The 21345-nt window shown below is 51.9% G+C and overlaps 1 protein-coding gene across 2 annotated transcripts in view; it reads right to left on the bottom strand.

The window, feature by feature from the left end:
* Nucleotides 1–329: 329 nt before the first annotated feature.
* Nucleotides 330–21345, bottom strand: part of Sema5b (semaphorin 5B) — a 117754-nt gene continuing 96738 nt past the window's right edge. The window contains exons 5-22 of one of the 2 annotated variants that reach the window (XM_050159889.1): nucleotides 19012–19074; nucleotides 18659–18757; nucleotides 18092–18305; nucleotides 17214–17499; nucleotides 14983–15118; nucleotides 13578–13785; nucleotides 13258–13465; nucleotides 6571–6688; nucleotides 6239–6420; nucleotides 5067–5210; nucleotides 4806–4953; nucleotides 4496–4721; nucleotides 4168–4386; nucleotides 3534–3704; nucleotides 3281–3430; nucleotides 2900–2944; nucleotides 2246–2451; nucleotides 330–2043 (exon numbers count right to left, since the gene is read on the bottom strand). In XM_050159889.1, the coding sequence (XP_050015846.1) occupies nucleotides 1885–2043; nucleotides 2246–2451; nucleotides 2900–2944; nucleotides 3281–3430; nucleotides 3534–3704; nucleotides 4168–4386; nucleotides 4496–4721; nucleotides 4806–4953; nucleotides 5067–5210; nucleotides 6239–6420; nucleotides 6571–6688; nucleotides 13258–13465; nucleotides 13578–13785; nucleotides 14983–15118; nucleotides 17214–17499; nucleotides 18092–18305; nucleotides 18659–18757; nucleotides 19012–19074 (2982 nt within the window). In that variant the 3' untranslated portion in view covers nucleotides 330–1884. Of the gene's footprint in view, nucleotides 2044–2245; nucleotides 2452–2899; nucleotides 3015–3280; nucleotides 3431–3533; nucleotides 3705–4167; nucleotides 4387–4495; nucleotides 4722–4805; nucleotides 4954–5066; nucleotides 5211–6238; nucleotides 6421–6570; nucleotides 6689–13257; nucleotides 13466–13577; nucleotides 13786–14982; nucleotides 15119–17213; nucleotides 17500–18091; nucleotides 18306–18658; nucleotides 18758–19011; nucleotides 19075–21345 lie in introns of both variants that reach the window. The other variant, XR_007594949.1, reaches the window with a different exon arrangement.

Raw genomic sequence — 21345 nt, 5'->3', positions numbered from 1 at the left:
TCCTTGACCACTGCCCATAGAGCTGTCCCTCACTTGGTCACATGTGAGTGACACCGGTGAGGCAGACACACTGGCGCTGGAACTCTTTCGATTTTCATTAATTAGTACTACCAGGTTCAAGGCAATTAAAACTCCAGGATCTAAATGCCCCACAGGCCTCCACAGGCTCGAAGCTCAGGGCCTGACAAGAACCAGACAGGGATACAAAAGCCATAATACTCTAATTCCCCTTGGCCCAGGAACATTGCCACTTCAGCTGTCTCATGTGACCACCAGAGTCTCAGGAAGGCTCCACCTCTCCTTTCCTCTAGACACATTCAAGCTTCAGGTATTTCTTCCTTTGCTCCCCGAGACCCTCCACCCCTCTACCACAGAGCGTCCAGGCTTCCTAGCCTATCTCCCTTCCATTTTCCTGAGAACCTTATGAGAATGGATCTATGCAATTAAGTTAGGAAATTGTTCTCTAAATTTAACGTGTCCATCAATTGCATCCACAATGGGCACATTGATTTGGCTACTGAAGCTCTGAGGTGATTTTTATTTAATTCAACACAAACCCCATTGGGCTTCCCACCTCCCAGGCATCATTTCTCAATTTGGTTTTGTTAAACTCGGCTTGGAACGTATCTCATGAATCATCCTTACCGTTGACCTCCTGCTGGATTTCCCATCCCCAGGAAGGAGCTGCTCAGGGCAGGCCCACACTGCTCTGCGCTGTCGCCTTTGCCAAACCTAGCGACCTCACTGGTGAACTCTGTTTACACCCCACTTCTTTTCTGAAAGAAGAGTATGTGTGTGCACAGAAACCCCCACACAGAAAAATGGCCTCTATTAAAGTCAAACTCCACTCCAGTCCTTTCCCCTCCATCTTCAGACACCATCTGTTACGTCGAGCATTTCCTTGATGGACGACATCGTGCCAAGAGGGCCCACACACATATGCACAAAGACAGCTCCGTTTGGAGACTGGATATCATCTTTAATTAATAATGCCACAGCTTCACATCCTTTTTGTTGCTGTAGCAGATGGTGTGTGTGTGTGTGTGTGTGTGTGTGTGTGTGTGTGTGTGTTCCTGAATACATGAGGGGCCAGCAGAGACTCCCAAGCAGTTCTCAGCCAACATCTCTTGAGCAGCAACAGTCTCCATAGGCATGAAGGCCAGACTCTGCCTCCTCTGGTCTTGGGTCTTCCTTCCTTCTGGGCCACACTGCATGCATTCTGAAGGCAAGACTAAGGCCCGTACCAAGTCACATTAAAGGGTCTCTCAGCACAGTCCAGCCTCCAGTCTCAGTCCTCACTGCCCCTAGCCAGAGGGATGCCCCTGGTCAAGATACAGACCGACAGAGGTGGTCAACCCAGGCCAGCACTGATCCCCTGTGACACTTAGAAGCAGCATCAGAGTGGTCCAGTCCTGGCCGGGATCTGAAGCTGCTGGGACAGCTGATGAATTCCTTTCACCGACAAGTTGACTGCAGCTCAGGCATTCTGGAGGGTCATTCAAAAGGGGAGGACTTGGCCATGGCCATTGGAAGTCATTTCCAACCCAAACCTAGGAGCCAGCTCTCCTGCCATCTCTGCTCTCCAGTTTCCTCACATGCCCAGGAGGCTCACAGGTCAGACATGGCAGGGAAAAGTGATGCTGGGTCACAGGAGACGATGAAACCTGGGCCGAGCTGGATCCGCAGCCATGTGCTGCTCTGAGGCCAGCCCTCTCTCCCATGGTTAATGACAGACAGAGCTTTCTGAAGCCGGATGGGACCCCCACAGGCCAGGCAAGCAAGTTCTCAGCCCAGGGCAGAGGGAAAACCAAGATGGCTCTACTGTCCCATTCCACTGTTCTGTGCCCTGGGAAGGCAAGGAGCCCGAAGTCCAGGAGGGTGGGATCAGCTGTTGGGGAAACGGCGCTGTCCAGGTGATGCCTCAGGCCGAAAGCTGGGCTTGTTCAGTGGGCTGGGGTAGTAGGTAGTCGTATACACATTGGTCTGCTGCAGAGGGTAGAAACTGGCTCTGTCGTCGGGGATCAAGTTATTCTTGTTCAGCGTCTGCAGGGAGGAGAATGAACCAGAGGGAAGAGATAAGGAAGAGGCCAGGCCGGGGCAAGGAATCCTGGAAGCCAGCCATTAAGGGAAAGTTGATACAGGGTTCCTTCACAGGACCACTGCTCCCCCATCCGCTGATGCCCAGCATAGAGCCAGGACCGCAGTCCTGTTCACCCTGCTCATTGTTCCACACACAGGTTCTTACCTTGAATTCCATGGGGGTGTACTTCTCATTCTTCGGGGTGCCCCCACCCTTGTAGTGCAAGTGGTTAGGGGTGGCAGGATGGACAAGCGTGGACTCCTGAGATTGGCGCTGGCAGTGCTGGCAAGACAGGTACACCGCCAAGGTCAAGAGCCCAGAGCCCAGGAAGCAGGATACACCCGTGGCTACCAGGTGGATGAGACTGAACCCTGGAGGGAGGAGAGATGGGCAGTAAGGAAAGGGCCGCTGTGGAGGAGGAGGTCTTCTGATTGTCGTCCTGGGAACAGACGGGGCAACAAGAGGTTCCAGGGTGTGTAGAAAGGAAAGGGCTTTGGGGGCCAGAACCAAGGAGAGAGGTTAAGGAGGCTGTAACCAGAGCCTTCACTCCCAGGAGAGCCTGCAGGTGGAGTCAGAAGTGTCAGCAGAAGGATTTGAACGCAGGCTGATGATGGCCTCCTAGATGGGAGGTCCTGGAGGGGAACCTGTACACAACCTTGAAGCCAGGTGGGGACCGCCCCCCCTCCCCACACCCGAGCGTGCGATCTGCGGTAGAACTGGGAAGGACGCAGACTTGGTGGATGAGGGGCTGCGACATGAGTAACATAGTAACAAAGTAGCAAGGATGAAGGGCAACGACTTCACAAGTGGCTTTTTTACCTCCACAGACGGTGGTCTCCTCCACACTGGAAGCAGGCAGGATGACTGCAGGGGACAAATGGAGAAGGTTGGAAGAGAGTGAAGAGGGAGGAGTCCCTCTTAGGCTGGCTGTCACCTAAGAGAACCTGTGGGTTAATGGCTTCAGGACCTTCACTCTCTCCGGTTTCTCTGTAGACCCTCTCCATCCCCTGAAGGGTGGACCATTTAATAGGTGTGTAGTAGGACAGCCCCAAGCATGAGACAAGTGTATCATTCCCGATGCTTCATCCTGTACTCCCATCCAGGGTTGACGTTTAGAAGGGGAAGGACATGGGGGAATGGGAGTATGTGCAATGCGGACCAAGGGAAAGATGGTGGCAAAATAGTAACAAAAGGACCTACCAGGAATCTCACTGTAGGGACAGGGCCGGCTCTGGCTGCTGTTGCCATCACAGGCACCTGGCCCTGGGACAAGCTCCTCACAGCTCCGGCTCCTGCTCTGGGCCCCATCCTCAGTACAGACACCCCACTCTGACCACAGTGACCAGCCTTCTGTGGGTTGTGGGTTAGGATGAGGTTGAAAGTGTCAAGATCTACCTGTTGAGGCTTAACGGCTCCCAAACACTCCCCAACCCCAGTCAGATGCACCCAGTACCTGGGCAGGCCTGCGTAGCACATAGTGCCTCCTCCGTGTGCAGCCCGAGGCAGATGTCCTCACCTGGGGACGGTGCAGGGCTGGTGCAGGAACGGGTGCGTTGATAGTGGCCGCCACCGCAGGATGCTGAGCACTGGGACCATGCGGTCCAACAGGACCAGGCACCCCGCACTGTAAGTGTGAATTGGGTGTGTGTGTGAGAGAGAAAGAGGGTACCTTAAGCCTCATTTTCTCAAAGTCCATCCTACCTCAAATCAACAGATCAATGTATTAAAGGGTGCCCCACCTCCAACTCCATATCAGTTTCATTTCAAACAAGTTCCCTATTTGGCTAGCTTGGTAGAGGAAAGAAAAAGCGAGGCAGTGCTGGAGAAAGACTTGTTTCTCTTCCACCCCAGTAGCCACTGAGTGAGTACATGCAGAGGGCAGAACTCAGATCCCAGTGAGTCAAAGCTGTTCTAGAAAGCCAGTTCCAGGCTACTCAGGCCTATTGAGTGGTGGGGCGGGGAGAGAGAGAGACAGAGAGACTATGAACCCCCTTGCAGAATTGACAAAGAGAGATCACCTGCTCAGGCTTCAGAATTCCTGGGGAGACGAGGTTGCCTGAGGTTAAAGTTTCCTTCCGCAACCTTACCTGGGCAAGCCTGCGGGTTGCAGTCTTGGTACTCCGCAGCGTCTCCCACGCAGGGCAGGCCCCCGTTGCGGGGTTCCGGGTTGGTACAGGTTCTCTTGCGAACGCGGAAACCCAGTTCGCAGTCCCGGGAGCAGGATGACCACGGGCCCCAGGTGGCCCAGCCACCACTCAGAGAGTGCGGGGATGTGCTCCCGCTGCGCAAGAGATCCTCCACCAGGGCTGCAGAGAGCCGGTGGGTTCAGCGACCCCAGGGCTGGGGGGCCCCTGCTCCTCCCCCAGACCTCCCCGGCTCACGCGCTCCTGGTCGCCCCACCGCTCCAGGCCATACCGTCGGTGTCGCAGGCTCCGGTGCCGTCAGCAGGGCAGGTCCTGGTCTCAGTCCTCCTCTTGCCGAACTGCAGGCCGTGCGGGTCCGGCAGTGGCGCGCGACACGTGAAGCGGAAGCGCTGCTCCTGGCGTGCGCCGCCCTGGGTCACGTTCACTGGCAACCAGGGCGTCCAGGGTGTGTTACGCCGCACTTCAGGGCAGGCCTCCGGGTTGCACGTCTTGAACTCCTGCAGGGTGGGGTGGTTTCAGAGCCCCGCGGCCTGCAAACTTTCCTGCACCTGGCTACCAGGCCCAGCTCCCCAGGCGCTCACCAAGCCGCAGCCCGGGCAGGAGTTGCCATTCTCGCAGGTCCGACGGCGCGACTGCACGCCACCTCCACAGTTGTTGCTACACTTGCTCCAGGAGCCCCAGGACGCCCAGAAGATGGGCACCGGGCAAGGTGTGTTTTCATTACAGAACCTGGGGAGGTAGGAGGAGTGTCACCCTAGGGAGAGGTACTGCCATCTCCAGGGTGTCATCCCCAGGCTGGAGGATGCCCCATCCCCGCCTCTCTGCAGCCACAGCTAGCTCACCGCTCCTCCCGGCTCTTGCCCACGCAGATGCGGCCCCCGTGGCGGGGCGCTGGGTTACTGCAACTTCGCTGACGGACCTGGAAGCCGATCCCACAGGACGTGCTGCACTGTGCCCACGATGACCATGTGGTCCACGCCCCATTCCTGGTGGAGTGGGAGGGGACAGAGACACATGCCCCTCTGAGCCCTAGCTTCATAGATCTGGGCTGCATCTGAGGCAGATGGATTTTGTATTGTTGTCAGGACTGGCGAGACAGTGACAGAAAATATCAGCTCCTAACCAGGCTGGCTCAGGCAGATTCGTGCATTCATCCGTTTGCTCATTCATGCCTCAAATATGTATTGAGAGCCTTCTTCCATATATCAGGCTGTGCTCAGGGCCAAGGACACAGTGATAGGGCCGGGCCCCTACACAGACAGGCAAAAGGACACACTCTTTAGAGGTCTCAGTTACCATGGCATCCTGAAACCTTCCTCTCCCCCTTCTCAGATACCCAAGCCTCCTCTTAGACCTCACTCTCCCCGCTTCCCCCTTGCATTAGCTTTCCCCAGCTTCAGACATCCATGCCCAAGTTGACCTCAGTGATCAAAACTGGACTCTCCTGCCAACTGGGTACCCTTATCCTTAAAATAAGACTAATGGTTGGATTCTGACCTCCTTGAGGTTGCTGTGAGGGTTAAATTAATGAATACAGATAAAATAGTTATTTTAAGAGTCTTTAAAATTATGGCTCAGGTGTGATAATGACCATTTTATGCAGTTCCCAAGTAGTAGGCAGTATAGTTCCTAACATATATTATCTCTCTTAACCTTCTCAGCAACCCTTAGGTAGGCATCCGCTGTTTTCAAGAGTAGCCAGAGGTCTGTCCAAGGTCACGCCTCTAGACGGTGCAGCCTGGGAGCATCACCATCTCCTGCCGTCCCTCTAGCAAAGCTAGTTCTGGCAGCGACTCCCATGTCTGTCCAGTCTTTCTTTCTGCATTTCCTGCCACAGCTAGAGATTCTTCTTCCGTTGATGTGAAAACTCCTAGTGCTTATAATTCCTGCCTCAGACAATAGCATCCTGCCCAGCACTGCACTGAAGTGTAAACCCCTGGGTGAGGTGCCCCATTCCCCAGTTCTCTCCGTATGAGTCCTAAGCAGACACTATACAAATCCCGTCCTCACCTACCTGGAGCAATTGGCAACATGGATGGCTGGCCCCAGGCATTCCAGGCCCCCACAGCGGGGCCTTGGGGAGTCACAGGATCTGGCCCGGCACAGGCAAGAACCCGAGTTGTCTCCATCTAAGTGCTCACACGGTTTCCACGGTGACCATGGGCCAAAGCCCCCATCCCGTGTCACATTCCGCACCTGCAGACTCATACAAGGGGCAAGACTCCTGTCACACAAGGCCAAGGCAGGGGAGGGACGGAATCCCAGGGCACATGGGGTATATACCGATGGGGAGTCATAGCTGGCATCGAGGGGAAGGGCTAGGGGAGGGCACACAAGGGTTCTCACAGGACAATCTGTGATGTTCTGGATCCAGAGGCTCATGTTGGAACTATCCTCAAGTGTGCTGCAATGTTGCCGCTTCCCGTCCCAGCCGCAGTATGGGTCCCGTGCTCCCAGGCATGCCCTGCCAGATGGAAGTTCTGAGACTCAAGCTCCCTGGCTTCCAGGTCTCAGCTTTGTCTCTACACAACACCTGGCAACCCCAGCCTGGGCACCTCTTTCATTATTGAATTTCCTCTATGAAAAAGATTAAAGTTCAAAGTTGGGGATTTAGCTCAGCGGTGGAGTCAACCACAGCACCAGAAAGTTGAGAGAGAAAACATGAAGTTCAACTGTGCCCTCGTAGTGTGATTGGCATCATTTAAAGCCCTTTCGGAAGCATGAATGAGTTTAGTGTACATAACCCAGTGAAGTAAGCCTCTAACTGTTCCGTCCAGTAGGAGGAAAGCCAGAGAGCTCAGCAAGGACTCAGACTTATCCAGGAGACTGGACAACAGCTGAAGGTCCCCATTGTGCCTCACCTGGAACCACTGGAGGAGACGTGGTTTGCAGAAATGCAAAGAGATAGTCCTTCCCTGTTAGACCCTCAGAACACACAGTTATTCTTAAGCCTGGCTCATATGGAAATTCTCGGGGAGCTAGGAGAGACACTGGTATCCAAGTCTTCCCAAACACAAGTCTCTGTGGCCGGGTGGTTTTTAAAAGTCCAGGACAAAGCTAAAGGAAGTCCTGTTGTGAACCACCAGGATGGATAGCCCTCTCTGCATGGAGCAAAGAAGAGGGGAGAGGAGGTTTCCCAGGGATCACACAAATTGTATCTTGGGGAACTGGACCAAGGCTTCCCGACCATCATCCCCCTTACTTTCATCATCCTCCATCCAGCAAGAAGTCCCATTACCCGTCACACCCTGACTGGTGTGTAGACCCGTTTCTCAAAACACAGGATACCTGGTGTAGTCTAGGGTTATGTGTGTTTCCCCATGCTTGAGCTGTTTGGGGGCAGAGAGCAGCAGCTAGCACTTTAGCATTGGGAGAACAAGCTGAGTGGCTAGGACTGGATGTTACCCCACCCTTTCCTGGCCACAGAGCTGGCCCCTCTGCAATTTCCCAGGAAAGAGAGTGGTTCACACCCCAGTGCATGCCTCAGGTGCCTCCACTTATACTCCAGGAGTTCGTTCTTTCTTTTCCTCTGATTCATTCTGGCAACATGGCCCTTTCCTTTTTTTAAATAAGAAAGTTAACTATCTGCTAGGAGGACTTCAAGGAGGAAGAAAAGAGTCTGTGGGGATTACGGAGTCAAGATTGGCCATTCACTGCTAACTGAAAAGAGTACCAGACCCTGGAGGCAGAGGAAGGGGGCCTTTCAGCCCCACAGTGAACTCACTGCCACCCCAGGGAACATTTGATCCCTTTTGCTTGTTTCTCAAGCCTTCATCCTGCTTTGATGAGATCTGCTGGGGAAAATTGAGCAAGCACAAAGGCAGGGGCTCCCAAAATGGAGGTGAGGAAATAGGAGAGGCCTTGAGAAGGAACAAAGGCAATAAGAAGATGGATGGATGAGTTCACAGCATCACACAAGCTTACAAAAGAATTTTCCCCAGAGATCAAAGGAGCCAAGGATGCTGAGAGCCAACAGGATACACACAAGAGGCAAGAGCTTGCAGCTTTTGCTGTCCCAAGAATGGAATTCTTCTTTTCTCTTGAAGCTTCAGGGACAGTCATTTGTCAGCCATGGCTTAATTGATTGACTAATAAATTAGTTAATTAATAGATAAGGTTTCACTTTATTGTCCAGGCTGCCCTGGATCTTACTATGTAGCAAAGGCTGGCTTCAAACTCACAGTGATCCTTTCCCATCCTCTCAAGTGTTCAGGTTAGAATCATAAGCCACCATGTAAGGCTCCTGTAAGTTCTTTACATTTAGTGAATTCAATAGATTCTGTCATGCACTAGGGAGAAAAAGTGGCCTTGCAGGGGGGGGGAGGGAGAGTGAGAGGGAAGAAAGTGAGAAGGAGGGAGGGAGGGAGACAGAAGAAAAGAAGAAGAAGAAGAAGAAGAAGAAGAAGAAGAAGAAGAAGAAGAAGAAGAAGAAGAAGAAGAAGAGAAGAAGGAGAAGAACTGAAGAAGCCTTTCCCACCCTGACAGCACCAATTCTGATACTCTGTGATTGGTACTTGGCTCCCTGACATATAGAGTGCACAGTTTGTTGGCTGTGCAGGCTTGCTTGTCTCATTTATTATTGGTAATAATATAATTTTGTAGTTTCTACTTTTTAGATCTACCTGTTGTCGTTTACTCTTGCCATGGCATGTGTGTGAAGGGCCCCCACCTGCAGCTTTATAATAATAGTGTTAGCCCCTGTTCCAGGATGGCCAGCGATCATGTATAATCCAGGTGCTGCTTTGAGCATCTGTGGATGAGGCCCTGATTGGACCACATGAGCACACTGTGGCCTACCTGGGAATACAGAGAACTCCCTTGTCTGTGGCTAGTGAATCTGTCTCCTCTTTACTCACTCAAAGACAGCACAATACATTTTATAGCATAAGCACGCCCGTATTTTGCTTCTGAGACCAACAGTTTGATTTTCACCATCAGAATTTACCGAACTGGACGTTGTGAGGTTCAAAACAATCCAAGTACACAAGGAATACTGGCACCTATGGCTTTAAAACCCTGCTTGCTGACTCAGATATGGACCACAGGAAACCAATTCAACCAGTCAGAATTCAACAGAGCCCATGACTTGTTATAGAAAGCAATTAAGATTCTGTGTGTGTGGTGTGCACACTCACACAGATGTGCATCCACATGTGCACACTTGCATGTGGAGGCTGGATGACAACCTTGGGTGTCATGCATCTACTTCCTTTGTGACAGGGTGTCTCATGGGATGTGGAGCTCACCAATTAAGCTAAATCGTTGTCCACCAAGCCCTGGGATCCTCCCACCTCAGTGATGAAATTACAAGTGGGAGTCACCGCACCAGGCACTTTCATGGGTGTTGGGGGTTGAACTTGGGTCCTCATGTTTGCAAGGCAAGTGCTTTGTTGACAAAACCACCCCAAAGTAAGATTCTTACCCAATAAAAGCAAATGTCTGCTAGCAGAGAGAATGGCTAAGGATGGAACATTTGAACCGGCATTTATAAGACTAAAGCAGAAGATTCTGAAGGAACCCAGTGTGCCTCATCTTACTTCTTCCTCCAGAGGTTTACTGGATCTAAGCAGTCATTTCCAGTCTTGGGTGCAGATCTTAATTGCATGGGCATCTTTTGAAATACTTAAGGAACAGAACAAAATGCCTCCCTGTATCCGGGCCTCTGGAACCAGGAGTGCAGGCATGAGGATGTTTAAGCCCCAGTGAATTCAGTTACAGTTGAAAACTTTGGTTCCAGGGTCATGTTTGCCAAGGTCCCAAGTCAAGTGGGATCTTGTTTCCCCGGGTTCTGACAGAACAGGAGGACAGGACAGAAAGACAGAGTGGGAATTTACCCCACTTTTCTCATCCCAAGTCCACTCACTTTCTGTACCTTTCTAGTTACGGTCCTGAGGAAAATGAGGAAAAAGAAAAGGTCAGATTCTCTATAGAGAGCCGTTCCATTGGTCTGAGGGGCCAGTGCCTCCTGCTGCTGCTGCCGGTAACTAAAGGGGATCGCTACTCCCATGGCTCAGGCGAGGCCACACTCACTGCCTCTGGGCTAAAGGGCACTTCAAAACTGACAGAACAAGGGATGTTCTTTGGAAAATGAAAGCTTCATGCTAAAGAGCATGGAAGTGCCTGTCACTGTGGAAAGTAGTGGGGATTTAGAGTTCTTCCATGAAAAGAGCCGTCAGGTCCACAATACATCACCGTGTCTTTTTTACTGCAGTGTCTCAAGCTGCCATTACAAAAGGGGACAGGTTTATTCCGCTGGCTCACAAGTAGGACAGAGATGGATGGTGGGCATTGTAAGACCAAGAATGGTAGCTCCCGGAAGCAGTAGTGGTGGAGGGAGCTGTCCAGGGTAGAAAGAGCATCGTGGAGTTTTTAAGAAAGTAACAATTACTTAAGATTGCCCAGAACAAGGACCTGGTTGAGAAGAGACGTCATTGAGCCCTTGAGCCCGGGGCCTAACTCTGAACCCCAGGCAGAGGATATCTGTGAGTGAGCTAGGGTTGAGGTGAAAGAGCTACAGGAAGGAGGAAAGGGCTAACTTATGGATTGAGCATCTTAGCTACTCTCTGGCCAAGCCAGAGTATTGGTTATATGCTGTGAACTGAGAATGCTCTGATTGAAGGAGTTGGAGGCAAGCTCCTGGATGCTGGGTAGAGGAGGAGGCTGGGTAGAGGCAGGCTTTTGGATACTGGGCAGAGGAGGAGGCTGGGTATTATCTCTGCTTACCCATCTTCCTGACAACTTTGAAAGGAACAGGGATAAATGCAAAATGCCTAGAACATAATTAAGCCCCTCCCCGTGATAGCACTAATTCTGATGTGCTGTGGCACTTGGCTCCGACATATAGAGTGCACAGCTTGTTGGCTGCACATACTTGCTGGTCTCATTTGATTAGCTTTGCAATAATAGGATTCTGCAGTTTCTAGGTTTTAGAAACTGGTTTTTTTAATCACATTTTTATTATTTTATGTAGTTGGCAGGCATGTTCTTGCCATGGCATGTGTGTGGAGGCCCACACCTGTAGCTTTATGATAGGCTTTTCATGGTACACTTCAGCAGCTTGTAAGCCAAACTCAGGAAACAAGACTCTGAGCAGAGCTCCTGCCACCTTACTGCAGAATGGCAGCGTGTTGGGGACACTACACAAGCTCCTGACCTCCTCTGCAAGCTCCTGTGAGTGGGGACGTTTCCCTGCCCTTCACCACCCTCTCATCCCACTCTGGAGCCCTGGCTTTGCCACACTAACCCATCACAGATGTCCGTCTGCCTCGTGACAAGGTTACCGGTCACAGTCGGACCTGTCCTACAGACCACCTCTCTCGGCTCTCTGACACTCTATCCCATTGTTCCACCAGCACGATTCAAGTCACAATCTTCCTCTGGCGTCCTCAGCTGGCCTCAACCCACTCTCCAGGCCCATTCCCTACGCGTCCCCTGCACCAGCCTTTTCTCAAGCTGAATAATCAGTTGACTGAAGCACCAGCCCTGGGAGGAAGGTCACCCTGTTGACTAGAGAAGAACTAAAAAATACTGGGCCACTGGGTTTTCCCTCAAGGATTTATAACCTCTTGGAGAATTAGGCATGTGCTAAAAGTTTCACGGCAACACAGTATTTAAGGAGAACAGGAGGGAAATGCTATCCGCAGGTGGCCACAGCTTTCTCGCCAAGCAGAGCTGTGTGGTAGATTTGGTGTCACAGATTCAGAGGCCAGAGTGCCCAGGAGGTTGGAGCCTCCTAAAAGTCACGGCAGAAAATAAAAAGGAATGAAGATACTACCTATCTTTTGTGTCTCACTAGCCTAGGCCCTTCGTGAGTACCAGGCCTGATCTTTACAGTTCTGCCAAAATAAAACATCACTGAGCCATCAAATCCCTCATCTTCCTGGCGAGAGAACTCACGCAGCTCATGGAGAGTGGAGCCGAGGTAGGGTCCCCCTTATGTCTAGTTCCACCATCTGCACCCTTCCCAAGACTCCCTCTGCCTCTCCCCATGTGGTAGATCCAGGCCAGGGTTTCTCTCCCTCACCAGTTATGGAGGCCACATCACACAAGCCTTCCTTCACACCAACATCTTAGCAAGGCGCCCTGTGCCCAGCAGGGCTTTTTAAATGTGTGTTATTTTGATGGAACCACGTGTGGGGCCGAGAGGAGCTCCAGCGATGGCCTATCCCCAGCAGCCTCCTACACCCATCCGTCCCTCCTCCTTCCCAGTCTGCAGGCCTCTGTCCAAGCTCCTAGCGCCCTCCGAGAGCAACCATTGGCAGCATGGATCCCATTTGTCTCCCAAATCCCAAGGACAGATGGCATAGCCAGGAGACTCTGTTGCAAAGGCCATGAAGTCCACATAGCTGTTCTGATGAAGATACAGAGGAAGGGAGGCAGCCAGGGCGGCTTCAAGGGCTGGGAGTCTGGGACATAGTTCCATTTGGCCTGGGCTTCTCTTCTTAAATACTGGTGCCACTGCTGCCAAATTTGTGACGCCACTTAAAGCTAATGTGACCGAAAGCAATGGGACATTGCAGTTCTTCTACACGGCTGGCCCATCTGGTTTTTCTACCTTCAAGAAAGCTGAAGATTTGTTCTGATCCGGGCATCCTCTCCCCACTGCCCCACACTTGGGCAAGAAGTGCTGCAGTTTCAAAGGCAAAGACCTTTCTTTCTGAACTAAAGGGCCCCAGAGCAAATCAAGCGAGCTAGAGATGGCTGGCAGGCCAGAACTCTGGGGTTGCCCACAAAAATAACAGCCACCACAATACACTAAGTGCATGGTTCTCTTAGGCAGCGATACGGCTGACTAACACCAACAAAATCCTTCGAAGATGTTTCAGGAGCAGGAACCCAATGTTTGGAGAGGTTAAGTGACTTGTCCAAAGGCACCACCCAACTGGAGACCCACGGGGATGCGGGGATACGAGGGCAAGTGGCTCACTCCAAAGACACATCCCTTAAGCACCACCTCCGAGGAGTGATTGGCAGGATATCAACCACCACCTCAACCACCCGGGGCCCTTCTCTTGTCCTCTTGCCTTGGCTTACCCCCGACTACGGTAGGTCAAGCACCTCTCCAATGGGACCCGCAACACCTGGTCGCTCAATCCCACGAAGAGCGCACGTGCACTGTGCAGGATGCGCAGGCTCCGAAGAGGTTCAAGGCGCCCAGGGGGCAGCACATGCAGCTCCTCCAGGTAGCACCCCCGCAGGTTGCGGCTGGCGGTGGACAGCGCTTTCAGGATGGTGCCTGACTCTGGGGGGGTCAGAGGAAAGCGGCCTTGAAGCGGTGGCAGCTCGCTACTGATTCCCCACCCAGCAACAACCACTTCCCAATCTGCAGAGCAGATGGGCCCGAGTCGGCTCACCCGTGCCTATGTAGAGTACGTGGTAGAGTGTGTCCTTAGCTTGCACAAGGTCCACCACGAGATGTGAGAAGCGGACGCTGTCTTGGGTGACACAGGGCTCTGGTGTCACCGGCTGCACGGCTTCGCTCATCAGGAAGAGCCGCTGCGCATCCTGCAGGCTGCGTTCGGTGAGGTTCTCGTTGGGGCCAGTCTCAGGCAGGGTGCCACACTGCCACAAGGAACCCAGTCACTGGAGCCCAGTCCTCACACGCAGGGACTGCCATGGCCTCCTTCCCACCCACGGAGACCTTGGATAGGCACTAATTCTCCAACACCCCTGCTCCCCAGCATTCTTTGTGGCCCTCTGAATCTTTTTTCAGGGAAGGATGAGTTTTCTTTAAAATGAGGCTGGGAAGATGGAGGAGGAGAGAACTGCCAGGGTTGGGAAGAGGATAGGAGGGCGAAGGGGTCTGTCCAGATAAATCATTTGAATGTGAGCGATGTCTTGTAATTTTAAGCTGCTTCGTAGGCACCCACTCCCGCAGCGTGCCAAGCTGTTTCTCCTATATCCCAACCAGCTCCAAGTTCGTGTTTCCTAGTTTAAAGCCGGATGGTAACCATTTTTTATGGTGCATCACAACCTTGCAGAGACCCAGGAGGGTCTAGTATCGTCCTGGCCCTGCTCCCAGCAAACGAATAAGGGGCTCACGGGACTTGGGTGACCTGCCCAACATCACTGGGCTGGATCTGCTCAGAATTGCTGAACTGGAAAGCCGGAGCCTCTCCCGAGGCCCCTGGAGTAGGCAACTGGGAGGACATGAAAGTCAGTCATCTAGGCTGGGCATGGTGGCCCTCATCTTCAGTCCTAGCATATGGGAGGCAGTGGTAAGAGGACTCTGAGTTTTTGGCTACAGAGTGAGTTCCAGGCCAGCCAGGGCAACACAGTGAAATAATAAAATAAATATTTTTATTAATTATTTTCCTCAAAAATAAAATAGAAAAATAAAGAAGTCTGCCATCAGTCCCTTATGCTTTCCCATCACAGGATAGGGGATGCATGTATCAACCACAATAGCCCTAACTGCTGGCTGTATTCAGAGATTCCACAGGCATTAGAACATACCACACTACACACACTGTGAATACTCTCCAGATAAAACTCCCAAAGTCTGGCCACAATTTATCAGTGCCCTCCTGGTCTCTCCTATGCTGTAGACTTGAAGTCCCAGTCTCTCTGGACATGTGGGTAGGTTACCTAGCTCTGCCTCTTCTTATCTCCTTAATAGCAGCCTGGGGGATTATGCCCTCTTGGCAACCCACCACAGACCCCTAAGACAAGCCTACAGCCACAGGACCGGGCTGATGTTAGCCTGTGCTGAGAGTGGGTTTGTGGCTAGTAAGAGGAAAAGGAAAAAAAAAACTGTACCTGGAAATTGGGAATGGGGTTGGCGATAGGGAGCCAGGCAGCCCTGGGGTTCTCCTGGTAACGAAACGGGCCGTTGAAAGCCCGGGAGATGGCACTGAGGTTGAAGGCGCAGACGGCAGAAGCAGCGATGCTGTTTCTAAAAAGAAAGAGGTGGTGGAATGTGGTCCTCCCTTTGAGATTCCGCCCTCCTTGTGGATCAAGCATCCTCTTCTGAGGCCCCGCAAATCACCACCATTCCTCATTCCCCTAGGTCAGGAAGTGGCTAGGATGAGCCTGGTGCCTTCTGCACAGTGAAGAATATGTAATCCTCACACTCTCCCACCCTACAGCAGGGAGATCCCATTGGCAAGAAACACAGGGGTGTGGTGATACTTTGCTTGCACTGTAACAAATAAAGCTTGCCTGAAGATCAGAGTGTGGAGCGGTCAGGCAGTGGTGGCACACACCTTTAATCCCAGCACTTGGGAGACAGAGGCAGACAGATCTCTGTGAGTTCAAGGCCACTGTGGGCTACACAAGATTGATCCAGTCTAAAAGAGAAACAGAGCCAGGCGGTGGTGGCTCACACATTTAATCCCAGTACTTGGGAAGTGGAGACAGGAAGGGATATGGCTGGGCAGACAGAAGGATATAAGGTGGGAGGATACAGAAGCTCACGACATTCAGTCTGAAGATCCGTGGAGACAGTATCTTGTCCCCTTCGATCTGAGGATTCAGTAAAGGTAAAATGCCTTTCTAGTACCTGGCTCCGTTACTTCTCTGATCTTTCGGCATTTACCCCGATATCTGACTCCAAGTTTTTATTGTTAAGACTGATTAGAATTCACGCTACATTGGGGTGTCCCTCTGTGCCACTTCTTCACCCCCCTTCCCTTGTTCAGTGAGGGGTGGAACACAGTCAATGGTCCACATTAAGAGACACATTTCATATTAGATCTATTTGGAAGCCTCATGAAACAATACTATCCAAGGTAAGTATGTTATACTTTGATATTTGATTCCAATCTATCCTGTCATTTACACATATGTAGTAAATAGATGGGCAGCAAACCACCGGTTCATGCTGCAACCTGCCCTCGTCTCGGCCTTGGTTTCTTTCCCAGATGTGTTCACTATCCTCTCCCTCTGCCTGGTTCCAGAACCGCAGCCCAGGCCCCTGGGTCCTGACCTGTCCTTCTGCTGGTCCTCCCCACAGCCGGGATAGGCTCCTAATCCGTCCTACACAAAGCAGTCAGCACGAAAGTCTTCAAATTTACGCCCCGCTGCTCACTGGCCTGTTTCAAATCCCCCAGTAATGTCTCCTTGTCCACAAGGTAAAGACCAAAACCCTGAGAGCCGTCCATGAGGTCCTCAAGACAGCCCTGACCCTTTAGCTTCTCTCCCACCTCCCTTCAGCACCCCTGTCGCACCGGTTTCTTCTCAGGGCAAGAACCTTTTTTTTTTTTTTTTCTTCCACCCAAAGCTTTATTGCATAAGGGTTGGAATGCTTAGTTCCAGAAACTTCCCTTCCCATAGGAAGCCTCCTGTGATCTCCACTCTGTACCCTGCTTTCTCCTTTTGTAAGAGTTACCATGGCTAAAATGGGTTGCTCGAAGTAGCCTTGCCCACTCTGGAATGTCACCCCCTTAATGGCATTGCCATGACTGCTTTTGTTCGCTGCTGTCTACCCCCGCCCCCGCCCCAGGACAAGCCCCTGGCACGGAGAGGTTACACAATAAACTGTTACAGTCTACACTGACACTGTCATGTTTCCTTGATGTCTCTCCAGCTCCCTTTGCCCTCTGCTCACGTTACCTACATACCCCCCCCCACACACACACCGAGAGTTAGCAGGCAGGCGTCAACAGGGGTGCCAAATGCCAGCCTGCAAGTTCTGGTGTAGCCAGGAGGGAGGCGGCGGCAGGATTCTTAGAAGGGAACATAGAGAATCCATTCCTGGGGCTGCCACCCATTCATCCCATGCAGGTGTCGCCACTGTCCTCACCAGCATGTTCGCCCTCTATGAACCATCATGCAGCTCCCTTCCCTTTCTGCACATCTGGCCTGGGCCTGCCCTTCCCTGCAACTCAGAGCCGGTGCCTACCACTCCGGAGGTGGTAAGCCACAAACGACCAGCTGCAGGAGCAAGGAGATCTCTGCTTTATGGATGAAGACACCAGACTCTGAGAAAGGGTCTGCTGAGCCCACCAGGCATGCCAGGCAAGGTTGGCAGCAGAGAATGGGACACTCACACATTGGTGGTGAAGACGCCATAGATGAGGTCCTGCTCGGGCAGGTGGAAGGCACTCTGCAGCTCGTTATAGTAGAAGGGGACCTCTCCTGGGCGGGAGCAATTGAGCCGGGCCTTCATGAATGTGGTCCATGTGTCCTCCAGCAGGAAACGGCCCCCCACATCATTCTTGCACACTCGAGCCACCCGAGAGTACACAGTACGCCCACAATCATGTTCCACGGCATTCTCCCGCAGGAAGAAATAGGCAAACAGCCCAATGTCAAATGAGGCCACAAAATTTGGCTCTGTGGGGATGGAAAGAAGAAGGCAGAGTAGGAAGGACTCAACTGCTTCAGTGTCCTTGGATAGGCATCTTCAATCCCTCCTTGCTGACCCAGGGGCGCTAAAGAAGCGCTCGTATTTGTTAATAATGCCATTGTTAATAGCATTTTATCACTGGATAAAATACTCCATCATAAGAACTTTATTGGTTCCCGCATTTAAACCTCACTACAATTTACAAGGCAAGACCTAGGGCTTCCGCCCCCTTACAGATAAGAGCGTCACAGTAGAGAGCGGCTTGGCTCTTGCTCAAGGCCATACAGCTAGTTAGTAAAGAAATGTACTCAAACTCAAGGAAGTTCACCCTGTTCTCCTCTTTCCTTCCTGATTTCTTCCTTCCCTTAAGCATTATTCTATTCAGTTTCTAACTCTCTCCCCCAACAGCCTGTCCTTTGTCTGTCCTGGGTCCTTGGGATATCTGGAGCTCAGCTCCAGTGTGTCTTGGTCTTTGGGGAACATCTTCCCTGCCCCATCCACTTTATTGATGAAACAACTGAGACAGGAAAGGCCAATGGGGATTCAAAGGCAGGACGGCCCTGCCCCAGGCCTCCTTACCATTGAGCCATTTGGAGTTATACTGGGCAGTACGAAGCGGTGGCCCACTGCCCAGGCTGCGGTAGATGGCTGGGTCCCGACCTGAGAAGTCGATGACGGTGGCAGCATAGAGCTCCCCCTGGGAGGAGATGACGGCTGTAGAGTTGTGTCGTGGATCGTAGGGGCAGCGGGCCACACCATTGATTTTCTCGATAGTCCGGCTGAGGTTCTCCACCTGGAGATGGTGGGAGAAGAGAGCTTTCCTATGGGGTCCTGAGACCATCTTTGTTTCCATCATAGAATCATCTCCTCTGGGACCCTTGGTTCCTGTGCCCCCCCCACATCTCAAGGACCCTCATCACTTCCAGTCTGTGTACCCATAGCCATTACAAAAACTGAGATCCTTCAAGAGTGTCCGCTGGACACCAGACAGACGTTTCAATGATGAAGAAAATACTGAAGAGAAGTTCAATTTGAATTTCAGATTAAGAATGAATTTTATGTTTGTCCTATTATTTCATGGCCATACATATTCCACCCACCCTACAGTCCCCACCCCAAGAATGCCTGCCCCTCCCAACGGCCCACCTGTCTGCTGGAGCACACTGGGGAAAAGGCATTGGTGCCGCACAGGAACACCTTCCGGCCGGAAACAATCAGGACTCGCACATAGTTCTGACACTCCTCCTGAAGTGGGAAAGGGAAAGATAGAGGACCACAGCTCTGCATGTATGGCTGGGAATGTTTACTTCATACCCCTGCATCACAGAGGCCAATGAATGCCTTACAACACCCTGCCCTGTACCCAGCTGCTCTGAGGTCCAGCTTGTGTCTGTGGGAACCCACAGACTCCTTCACCCTTATCCCAGTCAGGTTTTACAGGGACCCCCAACATCTGACCAGAAGCTTCCAGCAGAACCCCTGTTGCCTGGGACATGTACCTCAGTCTTCCCTTTGCTCTGACAGGAGCGGCGTGTATCCTCACTGGAGGCCCACTCTGTAGCCTGTGGGAGGAACGGGGACATCGTCTTGGTGTTCATTAGGGCAGATGACAGGGTCTGGGTAGCCCAAAGGTTAGGACTTTCTCTCACAGTACCTGAGGTACTTAGGGGCTGTGAGAGACCATCACCCAGAGGTCTTTACCTAGAGGGCAGTCCCTCAGCCTGACACCTTCTCCGCTTGATTGGGGTGGGGACACCTAAGAGACTTGCCTTCAACTTCAGGTTGAAAGCCTCACACAGCTTTGAGACTTCTCCCCACATCACCTATGAAGCTGCAAGCGGCCAAGAAGGGTTTTTAGTGCCAGCCAGGTCTTGACAGGAAATGTGCCTTGAAGGAAATGTTCCTCGAAGGAATAGGAGGCTACCCTGGGTCTCTTTCCAAAGGCCAGGCTTCGAAAATCTTAGAAATAGGAGTTGTGCTTTGTCACTGACACCTTGCAACACATTGCTTTTCTCCCTCCGCTTCTGCAGACACTGAGGTTCTAGGGGGCAATTTAAGGCGCGTGGTAGGTCATGGGTAGGAGTCTTCACAGGCTATGCGTGTTTGTGCCCTTTACCCCACTGTCTCCAGGGATGAAGACTTCTTGCCTCACTTGCTCCTCTCACTTGCTCCTCTCATTACCTTCTTCTATTTTTTTTTTTTTGTTGTTGTTTTGATTTGAGACACCATCTGAGGAGAACCTTGGACCTCGGATTCTCCAGACACTGACTTCTGGGGTCACTTCTGATCCCCACTTTATAGAGTGCTGGGAACAAACCCAAGCTTTTGTCTACCTTCCTTTTTGACTCCCTTGTGGCATCATTCATGCTGCCATGGGCTAAGGGACTGGAGACACAGCTTTCTCATGCTTAGGGCATTAGGAGAGGGCTGTCTCCAGCCAGGACCCCCCGCTCCCATTTATTCCCTCCCCATCGTTGAGGAGCCCTGAAGGGAAGGACGATACTTCTCACACAGGAAACTGTCAACAGCACCGATGTATAAACATGAACCACACAGCCTGTCCTAGAAGGCCTGAGTAAGCAGATCGCACTCTGCCCGCCCCTCCCGCATACACTCTGCTCTAATTCTACACGGAGCTTCTTTGCTAGACAATGGGAAGCAGGGGACGAGGAGGGAGCCATGGGGCTGTTTCTTGCTTTCCAGACTGGCACACACAAACACACACCTCTAGAGAAGCATGGATGCTTGCAGCAGAGAGAGGCTGACCCCTGCAAGAACCTGCACCCAGGAGCTGGTCTCCAATAAGCATGCCGTGTCTACCCCTCCAGGCCTGCTTCTCCTTAATTTTTTTTCTTTTTTTAATATAATTTTTTATTGAAAAAAAAATTTCCGCCTCCTCCCCGCCTCCCATTTCCCTCCCCGTCTCCCTTTTCCCCCCCTCCTCCCCCTCCTCCCCCCCTCCCCCCCCTCCTCTCCCCCTCCCTCTCCAGTCTGAAGGGCAGTCAGGGTTCCCTGCCCTGTGGAAAGTCCAAAGTCCTCCCCGCTCCATCCTGGTCTAGGAAGGTGGACATCCAAACTGGCTAGGCTCCCACAAAGCCAGAACATGAAGTAGGATCAAAACCCAGTGCCATTGTCCTTGGCTTCTCAGCAGCCCTCATTGTCCGCCATATTCAGAGAGTCCGGTTTTATCCCATGCTTTTTCAGTCTCAGTCCAGCTGGCCTTGGTGAGCTCACAATAGATCAGCCCCACTGTCTCCGTGGGTGGGTGCACCCCTCGTGGTCCTGACTTCTTTGCTCATATTTTCCCTCCTTCTGCTCCTCCTTGGGACATTGGGAGGGCAGATGACCTTTAGGGTCTGGGCTCATCTGGATGGAAAAGACTAAGTATTGTTTCTCTCTGGACCCATCAAGTTGAGCATCACAAGAGAGAAGAGTTCTTGAGGTTTCTGGAGGCAGGAAGGGTCAACAATCCCCAACACTGGAACACAGACAATAGGTGACTGATGACAAACTACACAGCGCCTTGGGGTTCCTGCGTGGGGTACATTGAAGGGACCAGCCTACGGTCGTATGGAACTCAACAACACCACACACAGACACCTGCCAGGGACTTGTGCATGTGTCTCTTTGACCTCTGGTATAACAGGAGAAAACTAAAGCCAGTGAGGTTGAACACTCTGATCAAGGTCACAAAGCTAATACGGAACAGGATGCAAAGCAGACCACTGATCCAGGCACCCAGGAGCCTTCTGCCTCCTGTTACAGTAAGCGGATGCCATGAGCCAAAAGTTAGAACACATGGCCCAAAAACAACATGCATGTTTCTAACAGTA

Source organism: Alexandromys fortis, unplaced genomic scaffold (assembly GCF_014885135.2).
Source record: "Alexandromys fortis isolate MF-2015 unplaced genomic scaffold, M_Fortis_MF-2015_v1.1 scaffold_119, whole genome shotgun sequence".
NCBI classification, from domain to species: Eukaryota; Metazoa; Chordata; class Mammalia; order Rodentia; family Cricetidae; genus Alexandromys; species Alexandromys fortis.
Note: the sequence above shows the minus strand (reverse complement) of the source record. Positions and strands in the feature narration are given on the sequence as shown.